At 42.8% G+C, this 15,083-nt stretch overlaps 1 protein-coding gene across 1 annotated transcript in view; it reads right to left on the reverse strand.

Moving 5' to 3' along the window:
• Positions 1 to 15,083, reverse strand: part of GOLGA2 (golgin A2) — a 159,646-nt gene that overhangs the window by 28,236 nt on the left and 116,327 nt on the right. The window contains exons 12-18 of the mRNA XM_082263927.1: positions 12,627 to 12,733; positions 10,381 to 10,439; positions 10,149 to 10,290; positions 8,666 to 8,755; positions 7,564 to 7,671; positions 5,549 to 5,636; positions 5,120 to 5,466 (exon numbers count right to left, since the gene is read on the reverse strand). Of these exons, the coding sequence (XP_082120053.1) occupies positions 5,120 to 5,466; positions 5,549 to 5,636; positions 7,564 to 7,671; positions 8,666 to 8,755; positions 10,149 to 10,290; positions 10,381 to 10,439; positions 12,627 to 12,733 (941 nt within the window). The remainder of the gene's footprint in view (positions 1 to 5,119; positions 5,467 to 5,548; positions 5,637 to 7,563; positions 7,672 to 8,665; positions 8,756 to 10,148; positions 10,291 to 10,380; positions 10,440 to 12,626; positions 12,734 to 15,083) is intronic.

The following is a 15,083-nucleotide window of genomic DNA, read 5'->3' on the forward strand; positions in this document are numbered from 1 at the left end:
CATAAGAGGAATTACTTTGATGCAGTTGGTCAGCTTACACCTGTATTGCAATAGAAATGAATAGGACTGTCTGAATGCGAATGTACAGAACACATGTACAGTGCTTTGTGAAATATCAAATAAATTTCGTTCCACTTCATGATTGTGTCCCACTTGTTGATTCTTCACAAAAAATTACAGTTTTATATCTTTATGTTTGAAGCCTGAAATGTGGCAAAATGTCGCAAAGTTCAAGGGGGCCGAATACTTTCGCAAGGCACTGTATATCCCATGCTGCCAAACATGCTTTAGCACGTCCATGTGAATGAGGCAGTAAAAACGCAAAAAAGGCAGCACAACAGCAGAGGAAGTTTGCATTTTCAGCGGAAGTTTCCATGTTTCTCCCACATTTTTTTATTTTTTTAATAATTAGGTTATGCTGCTAATAAACACCCAAATGTATAAACAAAAAAAAAAACATAAAAGCCACTCCACCTCAGAATGCCATAGCGGGGGTGTCGGTTCCTAATGGGCCTGGTACCGACTCCCCCAAGAAGCTTAAAAGGGAATCTGCACTCTGTTTCAAACATTTCAATGTAAGCATCTTGGCTAATATCGGACACCAGGAGATGGTGGGTATCAATTTTATTCATTTTGGACGGTAATGCAATATCAGTACAGTGTTTGTAATGTAATCATATGCAATGGAGACATCTGTTTCATTCTGGAATCTGTATGTTTGTAAACCTAATAAAGTTTTTTTGACAAAAAAATAAATAAAAAGACACCAGGAGATGGTTGCGGATACATTTATTAGCCAAAAAAAGGCTATTCTGGGGCCCTTACTCATTTACCTTAAGTTATTTATTGGGTCTGAAATGGCTTGAGCTTCAACAAATGTGAACATGTTGGGTGGTTTGTACCACTTTAACACTGTGGGGAATTAGCGGTGACTAGCAAAAAGTACATATAGGGAAGTAAATGGGCATTAACAAGGAATCAGGAGGGAGAAATTAGAAACAAAATAGGTGAAGAGAGAATATAAAGGTACAGTCTGGAAAGTTTAGACTGGAGATTGGGATTTATAGCTAAAAAGACAGATTCAAATAAGATGAGGAGAGAATGAGACTAGGTAATCGAACCGTAATTAGTTAGTAATAGAATAAATAGAACAGGAATAGGAATGAATAAGCAGGAATTTCCCCAGCAATGAAAACCAGAAAACGTTTAGAATTTTTTCTTATTCTTTCCAATAACATTTTGGCCTAAGTCGGATTTTAAAGTGTTAGTTCACCTTTACTTTTACAAAAAAAACCTCCCTACGCATGTCAGGGTCTTCAATACATTGTACTCAGTTTTAGAAATAAATGCTTATATTTTTTCAAATGTTGATAAAATGAATTATCCTTCCTTTTCCGTCCTGCAGATGGCAGTTCATACCTAACATTGGATGCACGGCCCTGGAAACTAACAAAGAAGCACTCCGCTTCATTCCCTACCCAGGCATTTGCAGGCCGCTCTCTTTTACTCTTCCGGAATGTTGAGCTGTGAGAGAGGAGACTGCATATGGGTATCCAACAAAGCTGAGTGCTTGCTTGTCAGTTACCTGTGCTGTGCATCCAAAACGCGGTACATCCTACCATCTACATGATGGAGAGGGCCAATAATATGGAGTTCCCTCCTTATTGTCATTAGGGAGTTTTCCCAATCATGACCATTAATATGGAGTTTTCCAGTCCATGGCTAATAATATGGAGTTCAACTGCCCCCATTGTCATTATAGAGTTGGCCTCCAAGACCATTAATATGGAGTTGCCCCTGTTCATGACTATTAAATATGCGGTTGTCCTCTCCCTGCATGGCCAATAATATGGAGTTCCCTCCCCATTGTGAATATGGAGTTGCCCCCATCATGGCCATTAACATGGTGTTGTCTCCCCGCATGGCCAATAATATAGAGTTCCCTCCCCATTGTCATTAGGGAGTTACCCCCATCATGACCATTAATATGGAGTTGTCCAGTCCATGGCCAATAATATGGAGTTCAACTCCCCCCATTGTCACAATTACCTCCTGTTGTCGCTCCCTATGTATGATCTATGTACATTGCAGGGATTTTTAACTACTTCCCACCCAGGCCAATTATGACATTTGCACATGCTCATGGAATGGCGCCAAACTACGGTACTTAAAGCGGAGTTCCGCCTTCCCCCCCCCAAAAAATTAAACTCCGCAGCTACACACACTGTACACATACTGTAGCTGCTGACTTCTAATATTAGGACACTTACCTGTCCTTGAGTCCAGTGATGTTGGCACCGCAGCTGATGTTTCCATCGGCTGTCGGGTGCTGCCGCCGCCATTGCCGGTAAAGGAACCCAGCAGTGAAGCCTTGCGGCTTCACAGCCGGGTCCCTACTGCGCATGCACGAAGCACGCTGTGCATTTCTATTGGCTCGATGGCGGGGGAAGGAGGAGGGGGATGAACTTCCGGGATGGATGGCCGCGGCGCCATGTCCTGGAAGTGGGAAAGGGTACCTGTCAAAACAGGTACCCATTCTCCCCCTCCCCTCTGAAAGGTGCCAAATGTGGCACCGGCACCGGAGGGGTGGAGGAAGCAAAAGAGCGGAAGTTCCACTTTCGGGTAGAACTCTGCTTTAATCTCCAAAGGTGACGCTTTAAAAATGTTCACAGCGTCATCAGTTTGGAGTTACAGAGAAGGTCTTACAGAGAAGGTCTAGCACTGGAATTATTGCTCTCGCTACCAAATATGCGGCGATACCTCACAGTGGTGCGAACAATGCTTACATATGCCAGCGCAACCTATGCATGTGTTTGCTTCTGCGTGTGAGCACGAGGGGACGAGGGGAAGTGCAGCCGTCTGGAATCATTTGCTTTAGGATACACAGCAAGCTGGGCTAGCACCTGACGATTATGTGTGGGGATTAACTAGAGACTCTCTCAACTGGAGTGGCTTTTTTTGTTTAATTGAAATGTTTGTTGCAGAGGGTGTGAGGAAACCCAAATTCTGATTTGTATCTTTGTGCAGACTTCTGGGAAAATCAGTAAAGCAAACAATCGCAAAAGCAAGACATTACATTTCTGGGGTCATGTCATACACCATCTGCGTATAGAACACCTCCAGGATGCCACATTGCATTTTACAGGAAATTAAAGTGTTGCAGATTGATAAGCAAAAGTAATTTTTAATAACCTCATATCGCAATACGGCTGGTGTCACAATTGTAAACAATATATATCATACACACTGCTCAAAAAAATTAAAGGAACAATTTTTAATCAGAGTATAGAAGTCAATTGAATTCCTGGGATATTGATCCGGTCAGTTAATAGGTTTCAGCTGCTTTGATGTTAATAAATTAACAGGTGCACTAGATAGGGAACAATGAGATGACCTTTAAAACTGGAATGGTTTTACAGCTGGATGCCACTGTTTTTTTCCCCTACTCATCTTTTCTGACTGTTTTGCATTTGGCTAGGGTCAGTGTCACTACTGGTAGCATGAGGCGACACCTTGACCCTATAGAGGTTGCACAGGCAGTCCAATTTCTCCAGGCTGGCACATCAATACCTGCCATTGCCAGAAGGTTTGCGGTGTCTCCCAGCACTCAGGAGTCTCAGGAACATGGAGGAGATTCCAGGAGACAGTTGCTCTAGGAGAGCTGGACAGAGCTGAGAAAGTCCTTGACCCATCCGCAGGACCAGTATCTGGTCCTTTGTGCAAGGAGGAACAGGATGAGCACTGCCAGAGCCCTACAAAATTACCTCCAGCAGGCCACTGGTGTGAATGTCTCTGACCAAACTATCAGAAACAGACTTCATGAGGTGGCACGAGGGCCCGACGTCCTCTAGTGGGCCCTGTGCTCACTGCCCGGCACCAAGGAGCTTGATTGACATTTGCCATTGAACACCAGAATTGGAAGGACCACCACTGGCGTCCTGTGCTTTTCACAAATGAGAGCAGGTTCACCCTGAGCATGTGACAAAAATAAAAGGGTCTGAAGAACGTTATGCTGCCTGTAACATTGTTCAGCATGAACGGTTTGGTGTTGGGTCTAGTGATGGGGAGGCATATCCATGGAGGGATGCACAGACCTCTACAGGCTACACAATGGCACCCTGACTGCCAATTTAGTATCGGGATGAAATCCTTGGACCCATTGTCAGACCCTACGCTGGTGCAGTGGGTCCTGGGTTCCTCCTGGTGCACGACAATGCCAGGCCTCATGTGGGAAGAGTACGCAGCCAGTTCCTGGAGGATGAAGGAATTGATACCATTGAATGGCCCCCCGCTAACCTGACCCAAATCCAATAGAACGCTTCTGGGACATTAAGTTTCGGTCCATCTGACGCCACCAGATTGCACCTCAGTCTTTTCAGGAGCTCAGTGATGCCCTGGTCCAGATCTGGGAGGAAATACCCCAGGACACCATCTGTAGTCTCATTAGGAGTATGCCCCGATGTTGTCAGGCATGCATACAAACACGTGGGGCCATACAAACTACTGAGTACCATTTTGAGTTGCTGCAATGAAATTTCAGCAAAATGAAATAGCCTGCTGCATCATTTTTTACTTTGATTTTCATAGTTTCTTTGAAGTCACCCTCTGTAGGGTGTTAATTTTCATTTCCATCAAACGATGTGGCATCCTTTTGTTCCTAACACATTACCCAGTCCATATCAGTATAGATATCCACCATGATATTTTTCTACATTGAGATCTGATGTATTTTCAAAGTGTTCCTTTAATTTGTTTGAGGTGTGTGTGTATATATATATATATATATATATATATATATATATATATATATATATATATATATATATAAATAAATAACTTTTTTTTATTAATTTGTGATTTTTTTCCAGTGGGTACCCTTTAAGTAAAGACATGCAGCAGTTAACCTTAACAGTAAGAAGTTCTGTCTCTCCTCAGTTCATAGCAAGATACATAGACAAAGGCGACAGTGTCACTATGTAAATTGCTAGGAAGGGTTTGACATCTCCAACGTAAAAACACAAGGCAATCCTCCCTGCCCCTCTGCGGCATTCAGTCTGCCACAAAATAACCCAAGTACATCCAGTAGCAGCTTAATGTCTGCCAACTGCAAGAATCTTACCAGTTTAACAAATCCATTTTGGAACTCAGCCAGTTGTTCTTTCAGCTGCCTGTTCTGGGTCAGCGCTCGGCTGATGGTGGCTTTGTCACTCTGCATATTTTCCAGGATCTGCTGTTTATCCACATTTTCCTCATTCTGCCGCTGCACTGCCTTCTCTAACTCCAGCAGGCGCTCCTCCTGCTCCTGATTAAGGCGGCTCAGCTGGCTGTTGTCCTGCACCAGGGCCTGGTACCTGGACTGCAGCTCTTCAAACTCTTGCTGTAGCTTCTCCACCTCTCTTTGAAGAGCCTGCTCTGCTTCAGAAGGGCCCTGCGTCACAGGGGACTCCGTGTCAGCTGGTTCCGCTGCTGTCAAGTAGCAGAGAGATAAATTGCATTATCTGCAAAAATAACTCCGTATCAATGACTCTGTCTTCACATCACTGTGTACCTGATGCAAGTAGCAGCTCTGTCACTCTGGTCTCCAACTGCTCTACTTGGACACGAGCGCTCTCCTTCTCTTGGCTGAGGGTGTGTAGCTATTAAAAAAAAAAAAAAAAAAAAGGAGTATTAATAGACTAAGAACTAGGGTAATATTTAGCACATACCAGCATGTAAGGCAAAGCATAATTTATGTATATTAAAGAATAAGTTCACCTTTTGGAACATGTTACTGTTCAGCTCCTATGACCAATTCCGCCAATCTCCCCCCGCTTTGCGACAGTGGGCAGGGGGGGGGGGGGGTCTTCTCCCCCCACCTGCTGTCAGTATTTTAAGAAAATGCGGGTGTGTGGGGCTCCGCCCATGCATTTGTGTCATTCATTCAGAGTTTCCTGTGAACTAATGAACTACAACTACTGCCAGCCATTGAAATTTGCAAAGATTTGCCATCGGGACTTTGAATGAGGTGCGACACGCCCAGTGATACAATGTAAAAAGCAAGTTTATTGGAACATACGTCAGCAAGTAAACAAAGACAGGTAACATATTCTGAAACAGATTTGTGATGTTATACATCGTAGATTCATAGTCAAGTTCAGTATTCCATAGAGCAATCCATGATGGGTATGAAAATGCATTCTGGTAACCCGACGCGTTTTGTGAACAACCGTTCACTTCCTCAGGGGTTGATGCGATACATGGTTTCATGGAAATAAACAGTTTGTAGCATGTAATAAAGATAGTGGATAATGTTATGCTGATGCGATACATTAAAGGGCCACCAAGGGGCCCATACTTACAAATCTGTTCAAATAAATCTCGTGCTCATCATCCATTGGCTGCAGTTAGGAATGTCTATCCCGGGAGCTGTGGGCCTGTGATCCATGAGGGCCCAGCAGGACAAACAGGGCCAAACACAAGCACAGACCAACATAGTGTGGCATCCACCCTGAAGGCTAGATATCTATGTATACATATACATACATAGATCGATATGTCTCCTCTAGCCATCACCATGGATGCCACACTATGTTGGTCTGTGCTTGTGTTTGGCCCCGTTTGTCCTGCCGGGCACTCGTGGATCACAGGCCCACAGCTCCCGGGATAGACATTTCCAGCGGCAGCCAATGAATCACGATTTTTTTTTAGAGATTTGTAAATATGGGCCCCTTGGTGGGCCTTTAATGTCTCGTATCAGCATAACATTATTCACTATCTTTATTACATGCTACAAACTATTTCCTAGAAACCATGTATCGCATCAACCCCTGAGAAAAAAAACGGTTGTTCACGAAACGCGATGGGTTACCAGGATGCATTTTCATACCTACCATGGATTGCTCTATGGAATACTGAACCTGACTAGGAATATACTATGTATAACATCACAAATCTGTTTCATAATATGGTACCTGTCTGTGTTTACTTGCTGACATTGTATGTTCCACTAAACTTGCTTTTTATATTGTACTCACTGAGCGCGTCGCACCTCATTCAAAGTCTCAAGGGCAAATCTTTGCAACTTTCTAGGTTATTGAGGGATGGAGGTGTGTCATGGGGTGCATCAGGGCACATTTTATTACTGCCAGCCATTGCAGCTGATAGCTTGTAGTTCTCAATGAACTGTAAGGGCGCCGGTGAGCACCTTCGTAGTTCATGGATTATTCCTGCTCTAAAGTAATCCAATACGAGATATAGGCAGACAGCTATGAGGAGATTCTGCAGGAGCCCTGCATTGCACCCATGATCTGCGTATCGCGGGTGCAATGCTCTGCAGGCTCCCTAGAAAAAAAAAATAAAAATAAATGCGCATGTCAATTTTTTTAAAGTGAGTCATACACAGTAATATAAACTGGGCAGAAGTTTGAGCCTCAACCATTTTGACTATTAACCAAAACATTTCTACAGGAGTTTTGTTTGAATTAAACTGATGGTCATCATCCCCACTAGATAACAGAATACAAGCTGATGCAATGGTCACAGATAAGAGCCCAGAGAAGAAATTCAAGCCCAAGTAAAACTCACCTGCTCAGACAGTTGGTGGACTCTTTCTTGCCAGACAGTACCCTCTTCTTTCAGTTTTTCTACATACTGGTCTCGTTCTGCCCTCAAATGTTGAAGAGAATCTGACATCTATGGATGAAGAGTAAAAGATTAAAATACTTTATAGCAAAAATGCTGCACTTGGCTTCCCTCATTCTTGGCTACATGCTCAAAATCCAGGAGTTAAGTCACAAGATCAGAGTTCAAACTGGAACAGAGATCATTTGATCAACAGTCCAGGCTTTGGGTTTACTGAGAAGCACTGCAAAGACCTTGGAGCACCACTGCTTGGACAGAACATCTATTCACTAGTTTACTCTAGTCATCTACTCCAGCAAATTTGTTAGGTATATATTTTTTTTAACCCAATACAGCAGCTGGGGGGGGGGGGGGGGTTGTAACATGCCAAAGTATACCCTGTCATGTCAGGTAGGCAGCACCGCCGCTGAATGCATCTCATTCACGCTGGGTTGACTCAGAAGGTTAAAAGGAGAAGTGCAGACAAAGCCCGCTGTCGGATGACGTCACAGAGCTGGTCCAAGCTTGGGCAAGTTCATGACACTGAGCCGCTGAGAGCCAGAGTCGGCAGCTCCCACCCCTGCCCCCTCCACAGTCCAGCGCTCCAGTGAGCAAGGAGGGGGCAGAGCAGAGAGCTGTGAGAACCGAGCGATCAGCGGTGTTAGATTGCTCAGCTCTCAAGTAGACTGCTTTTTGGAGGGGAAGCAAAAGGCTGCTGCAAGTGTAAACGAGTCCTAAAACTAAACGACTAAAGCTTCCCTTTAAGCTGTAGAGCTTTCATCTGCATGAAGTAACAATGGATAAATCATAAATTAATAAATGCATTTAAAGTGGACTGAATTATTTCCTATAAAAGGAATGCATCTACATTTGTAATGAACTGATAACAGTAATGTACAGTAGCTGCCATTTCTGGGATACTGGAACTAGTTACACAAGAGGCTGGTTGCATAAACCTGATGGCTACATGGACTAAGTTGTCCCAAGCAGAGAGAATTGCTGAGAATATTTTCTATCTAGAAATTCAGTATGCAGCCAGTGGTCATATTCATCACACAAAGTTTACCTGTGCTAGCTGGGTACCCAGTTGGTCTCTCTCTTCCAGGGCCATCAGAAGCTGCTGATTTGCATCCGGTGCCCCCGTCGGATTAGAAAACTGGAAAAAAATAAATAAATCACACAAACGGATACAAAAATAAATAGTCACCAAAGAGGTTATAAAAACAAAGTGAGGGGGGCAAAATGTTAAAGACCTAAAAAAAAGTTTCCAGTTTAGTTATTTCATCTATAAATGATTGGATAACTGAAGTGAAAACATAATGTATTGCATGAACATTCTCAAATCCTTTAGTAAATCAGCCTCAATATGTGAAGCTCTGTAGTATAGCTCTAATTTAGTGACATGGGGGAGCACCACTTGCAAAAGAACAGGGGTACAGACTTCCATACGGATGAAATGGAACTTTAATGGCCACAGATCAACAAAGGCCTCCTTAACAAAGTAAGGAACAAAAATGGAGAGCGCAAACGCCTAGTGCATTACCTTCAACACCAAAATTTTTTTATTAAAAACCATTAAAAAACACACTCCCAAACATGGGACAATAACAGGCATCAAGAACACAAATGTTGGGGAGAGCCCCCCCCCCCACCAGCGGTTCTCCGCTCTGAGAAAGGGAGTGCGTCTCCCGAAACACACAAGTTTTTCAACCGTGGGGGGGGGGCTATCCCCAACACTGGAGATTTGTATTCTTGATGCCCATTATCGTCCTAGGTTTGTGTATGTTTTTGTTGGTTTTTAATACATTTTATTGGTGTTGAAGGTAATGCACTAGGCATTTGCACCCTCTTTTTTGTTCCTTGTAGTGCGTTTTGGAGTTTCCCCGCCAAGGAGTGCAGACAAACCTAACCATTAGAGCAGGCATGTCCAACCCGCAGGCCGCATGCGGCCTGGAACCGCAGGCATGGCTGCCCACCGGCCGTGGAACTGCAGACAGTCTCCCGCCTTTGGCTGGTGGCTCATGGACACCCGCAAGTGCCGTGCGATCTCCTGGCTGCCGCGGGAGACGTAGGATGTCTGCAGTCAGTGACAGAGATGCTGCTTCCTGTATAGTTCCGGCTTTGTCACAGGGGGAGCGATATGAAATGCACCCCTCCTCCGCCTGTGACAGGAGCCATACAGGAAACAGCGGCTCTACGCTCTACTGCAGTCGCTGCTTCCTCCAGCAGTACCCAACGTCATGACCAGCAGTACCCACCAGCATTAACAGCTGGTGGGTAATTATACCTTAACTATAGTATATATTTTATATGCGGCCTGAAAAAAAATTCTCTACACTCAATGTGGCCCAGAGAAGCCAAAAGGTTGGACACCCATACATTAAAGTGAGCGCTGAGGCTGGATTGTGTTTTGGAGTACTCCTCAACAATGTAAACTGTGGCAAAGGACCCCCCCCCCCCCCCCCCCCGGAACTAGAATCAAAAGTCCAATTCCAGACCTCAACATGTATTTCTGCCAGAAGAAACAATGTGCTTGCATTGAAGCTTACCTGCTGGATCATAATTTCAGCCATTTCAAGTTTCTTGTGCAGATCTCCCAGCTCCAACTTCATGGTGGCGTTCTCAGAGAACAGTGCATTCAGTTTCTCAGACAATTCAGAATTCTGCTGTTTCAGTTCATCACTGCTCTTACTGTGCGAGAAGATAAGGATAAGCAGCATGACAAGGCTGACCTCAGTTAACCTCTTCAGAGTCCAGGCTGAAGCACAAGAAAGGACTTACCTGTTCTTCAAAGATTCAAGTCGCAGGTTGTCACGGTCTTTCTCCAATTCTTTATTAAGCTAAAAAGAAGATGCTCATGATTACTAAAAATAGCCAAGCAATCACCTAGAACAACATAGTAGATGCCAAAATAATGACTATTAGTCTTACTGGAAAGTACTATATAACAGCCATCCAAGAGGATAAACTGTGGCCTGCTTTAACCGTTTTACTGCCACAGGCATATATATTATATAAAAGGTGGCAGCGGTGGGGTGGGGGCCTAAGGCAGAAAAAAAAAACTAAATAAACATTTTGTACGGCACAGTGTTGGATGACTGCGCAATTGCCAATTAAAACAGCACAGTGCTGAATAGCAATAGAATGCTTTGGTCTAGTTTAATCTATGTCCAGTGTGAAGCATCTTGGTGAGGAAGTTTATATACTGGTTGCATCTTTTTTTTTTTTTTAACCCTGTAGCAGAATACATTTTGGCCTAAATTTATCAAGATATTCGATTTTTTAATTTAATTTAATTGGATAGGTTTTTATAACAGAAAAAATAAAACTTTTTTTTCAGAATTGTTTTGGCCTTTTTTCATTTATATTGCAAAAAATAAAAAATAAAAGTGGTGATCAAATACCACCAAAATAAAGCTTAAATTGTGTGAAAAAAAAAAAAAAAAAAAAAAAAAAAAAAAGAACAAAACATTTTGTACAGGCTCAGTGTTGCATGACTGCGCAATTGCCAATAAAAATAGCACAGTGCTGAATAGCAATAGGATGCTTAGGTTATGAAGGGGGTAAAACCTTCCGGAGGTCAAGTGGTTAATCTATGTCCAGTGTGGAGCATTGTGGTGAAGAAGTTTATATACAGGCTGCAGATACAAAAGCGTTGAGAAATAAGGTCCGCTGTGAGTTTAAAGTGAGACAGTTACTTCTAATGGTGACTAAAGACCCTTTTAGAACACAGAATTTTGGGTCAAAATTCATGATACCTTCACTCACTGATAAAATGGTAAGGCATGCAAGTAATGTATCAACAGGGAGCCTGCAGTAACTTGTAACCCATGCCATCAGAAATCAGCTTTCCTTAACTGATCTGGTTGATTGTTCTAGGTCAGCCTTTTTCAACCAGGGTGCCGTGGCAACCTGGGGCGTCTTTTGGGTTTTTCAGGTGTGCCTTAGCAAAATACCTAAAAATTGCCAACAAGTCAGGAGGTGGATCAAGTGTGCCTTTTTTTTTTTTTTATTTACACAAAGCCACAAGTTTTAATTGTGCAACACCACAACTTTGGGCAAGTGGCATTCTATAACCGGGGGATGTCATATTGTTATTATATTATACAGGATTTATATAGCGCCTACAGTTTGCGCAGCACTTTATAATATAAGGGAAGACAATACAGTTACAATACAGGAGGATTTAGAGGGCCTTGCTCGTTAGAGCTTACAATCTAGAATGGTAATAAGGACAACATTGGGCGCCTGGGGATGTCCTTGTTTGCCCCTCTCCATCAGTAATGGGGTCACATTAGTTGAATGAGTGGCTGGCACACTAATCCGCACCAATGTGAAAAGGTTTAGTGGCTTTGTAAAAATAAATCACCTCCAATATTGGGTGTTTTACACGTGTGTGGATGTTGCTGTGATATGTAGAACTATGTTAGTTTAGTTCTTTACATTTTAGAATGGGGTGCCTCGAGATTGGGCATTATTTTAAAGGGTGCCTTGACTGAAGAAAGATCGAAAAAAAACACTGTTCGGTCCCTTTCACATGGGCGATCCTCCTGACGGAGTCCATTCTGCTCAGCGGGGATCGATCTGCCGTTCCCCACTGAGCAGGCAGATGACAGCCCAGTCTCTGCTCTGTGTGCGCAGACGGAGCTGTCAGATTCCTGCTGTCCTCTATGGGGAGATCGGATGAGAACGGACCACCTGTCTGATCTCATCCGATCCGATCCTCCAGACGGATAGAAAATAGGGTTTCCATTCGTCCGGATTTCACAGACAGGATGGGATGCGGGTAGCAGCAGGTGTCAGCAGAGATGTCCCCGCTGACACCCGCTGCCCCATAGGGATGCATGGAGCATCCAATCAGGTCCGCATGAAAAACTGACAGACGGATCGGATCGCCCGTGTGACAGGGGCCTTCTAGGCTGCTGCAGGCTATCCCTCTTTGCTATGAAATAAAGCTAAGAGAACACTGTCTATACAAATCAATAGAAATGTGTTCTTTATTCTTCAAATTGTGATTCCACTATTACCTTTTCTAGCTGTTTCTGCTGAGCAGAGAGGGAGGAGAGTGTCCGTTCCAGTTCTGTTACTCTCTGTCGGGTGGACTGTAACCGCATGACAAGATCCTCCACCTCCGCTAAAAGAACAGAAAGAAAGGTTTATGACCATTTAATAAATACAACCACAGCTCATAGAATATTCATGGTAATGATCATAAAAACAATGAAAAAGCATATTCTGGTCGCCAGTCCTCAGGAGGGATGTGTTGAAGCTGGAGAGAGTCCAGAGAAGGGCAACTAAACTGATTAGGGGATTGGAGGACCTTATGAAGAGCGTCTGCAATCACTTGATTTATTCTCCCTGGAGAAGAGACGTCTGAGGGGGGACAGGATAGCAATTTATAAATATCTCAATGGGGATCTCGGCATAGAAAAACAGCTATTCAGTCGAAGGGATTGCATGAGGACTAGAGGGCATACAATGCGATTAGAGGAGAAGCGTTTTAACCTCAGGCAACGTGGGGGGTTCTTTACTGTTAGGGCTACAAGATTGTGGAATTCTCTACCACAAGAGGTGGTTTCTGCGGGTAGTATGGTGGCTTTCAGAAGACTCTTAGATGTACATCTCAAGGATCAGAACATTCAGGGGTATGAGAGATGATTACGGCAACACACACCTACACAGGTTAAACTGGATGGACTATTGTCTTTATTCAACCTCAACTACTATGTAACTATGTAACTATGTAATATGGTTTTATCTCCTTTTTGGTATATAAAAAACAAAAAGGAAAAGTAAAAAAAATACTTATCCTTTCAGGAACTTCATGCCGACTTTGAACCAGATCAGAAATCGTTCTATCAGTACTTACATTAGACACACAAAACTCTAAGCTGGCCATACACTAGCCGAAATATCAGGCAAAATAATTTTCAAAAAACGAAATATTGGCCGTGAGAGCAGACGATCGGGCCATCATGTAATGACTGAATTTCGAACAATAAATCATTTAATGGACATAAATGAATCAGTTTTTCATTCAGTTTGTCACATATACCTAGTGCAAACAGGTCGGCCGAGAAACACATTGACCTATCAATTTATCGTTCGTTTATCATTTAGTCGGCAGGTTTTCAAAACTGTTCCTTCGATTTTTCGGCTCTGAAAAGTTAAAAACGATTTTCTATTTGTGCCCTTTAACTGGACGAAAAACAAACGATCGGACCAAATGACAGATTTTCCAATGATCTTTCAGCTAGTGTATGGCCAGCATAACTCTGCCTTGCCTTCTCCTCGATTTGATGCTCTGGCCCAAGTGGCCAGTAATAAAGGTCTCATCTCTGAGGCATATACACAACTAGTAGATACATTCCTTTTGCTTAGCAGAAGAGAATGGGGCCCATTAGATGACATATGGGATAATACTTTATAATCTGCACAGATGGTATCTTTATCACCTTCACATTATTTACACAGCTTTTATCTTCCACAGAATATATTGTACACATGCGCCCCCTGAAGAAGGGGGCATGACTCCCGAAACGCGTTAGCATCTTAAGGGACATGTTCCAGCACATGTGTGACGGGAATTTGTAACACGATTTTATTTCTGCATGTTTGTGAGTATGCATTTGGCATTTTTTATTAAAAATTTTATACAGTACCACGGGTAATGCACTAGGTGGTTGCTCCTCCTTTCCTTTCTTACATGCACAGCTCCGTATACATTACCCACCTCCTTCCCAAGCCTATCCTGACACTTCACTCCTACGTGTAAAAATATATATTTTTTTTGCTAGAAAATTACATAGAACCCCCAAACATTATATATATATATATATATATATATATATATATATATTTTTTTTTTTTTTTGCAGATACCCTATAGAATAAATTGGTGGGTGTTACAATTTTTTATGTCACACGGTGTTTGTGCAGCGTTTTTTTAAACACAATTTTATTTAGAAAAAAAAAAAAAAAAACACTTCCACGAACTAAAAAAAAAAAAAAAAAAAAACCACAACGCTAAAGTTAGCTTAATTTTTTGTAGAATGTGAAAGATGATGTTATGCCGAGTAAATTGATACTGAACATGTCACGCTTTAAAATTGCATCTGCCCGTAGAATTGCAGCAAACTACAACGCTTAAAATTCTCCATAGGCGATGCTTTAAATGCCTCTACAGATTACCAGTTTAGAGTTGCACAGGAGGTCTGGTGCTAGAATTTTTGCTCACGCTCGGACGTTCGCAACAATACCTCACATGTGTGGTGTGAGCACTGTTTACATATGCCTGCGGGGGTAACGTATGCGTTTGCATTTTTTTTCTGTGGTGGTTGAGTGCAGCAGGGAAGTGTAACAAAGGTAAGTATGTGCTGCTACGGGAGGGGAGGGGGGGGTGGGGGGAGGAGCATTAAAGCAGTCCTGATAAACAATCACCTTGTAAAACAACCCATTCAGTTTAAAATATAAATGTAAGGCAAA

This window comes from Pelophylax lessonae, assembly GCF_965119305.1.
Source record: "Pelophylax lessonae genome assembly, chromosome: 7".
Classification (NCBI taxonomy): domain Eukaryota; kingdom Metazoa; phylum Chordata; class Amphibia; order Anura; family Ranidae; genus Pelophylax; species Pelophylax lessonae.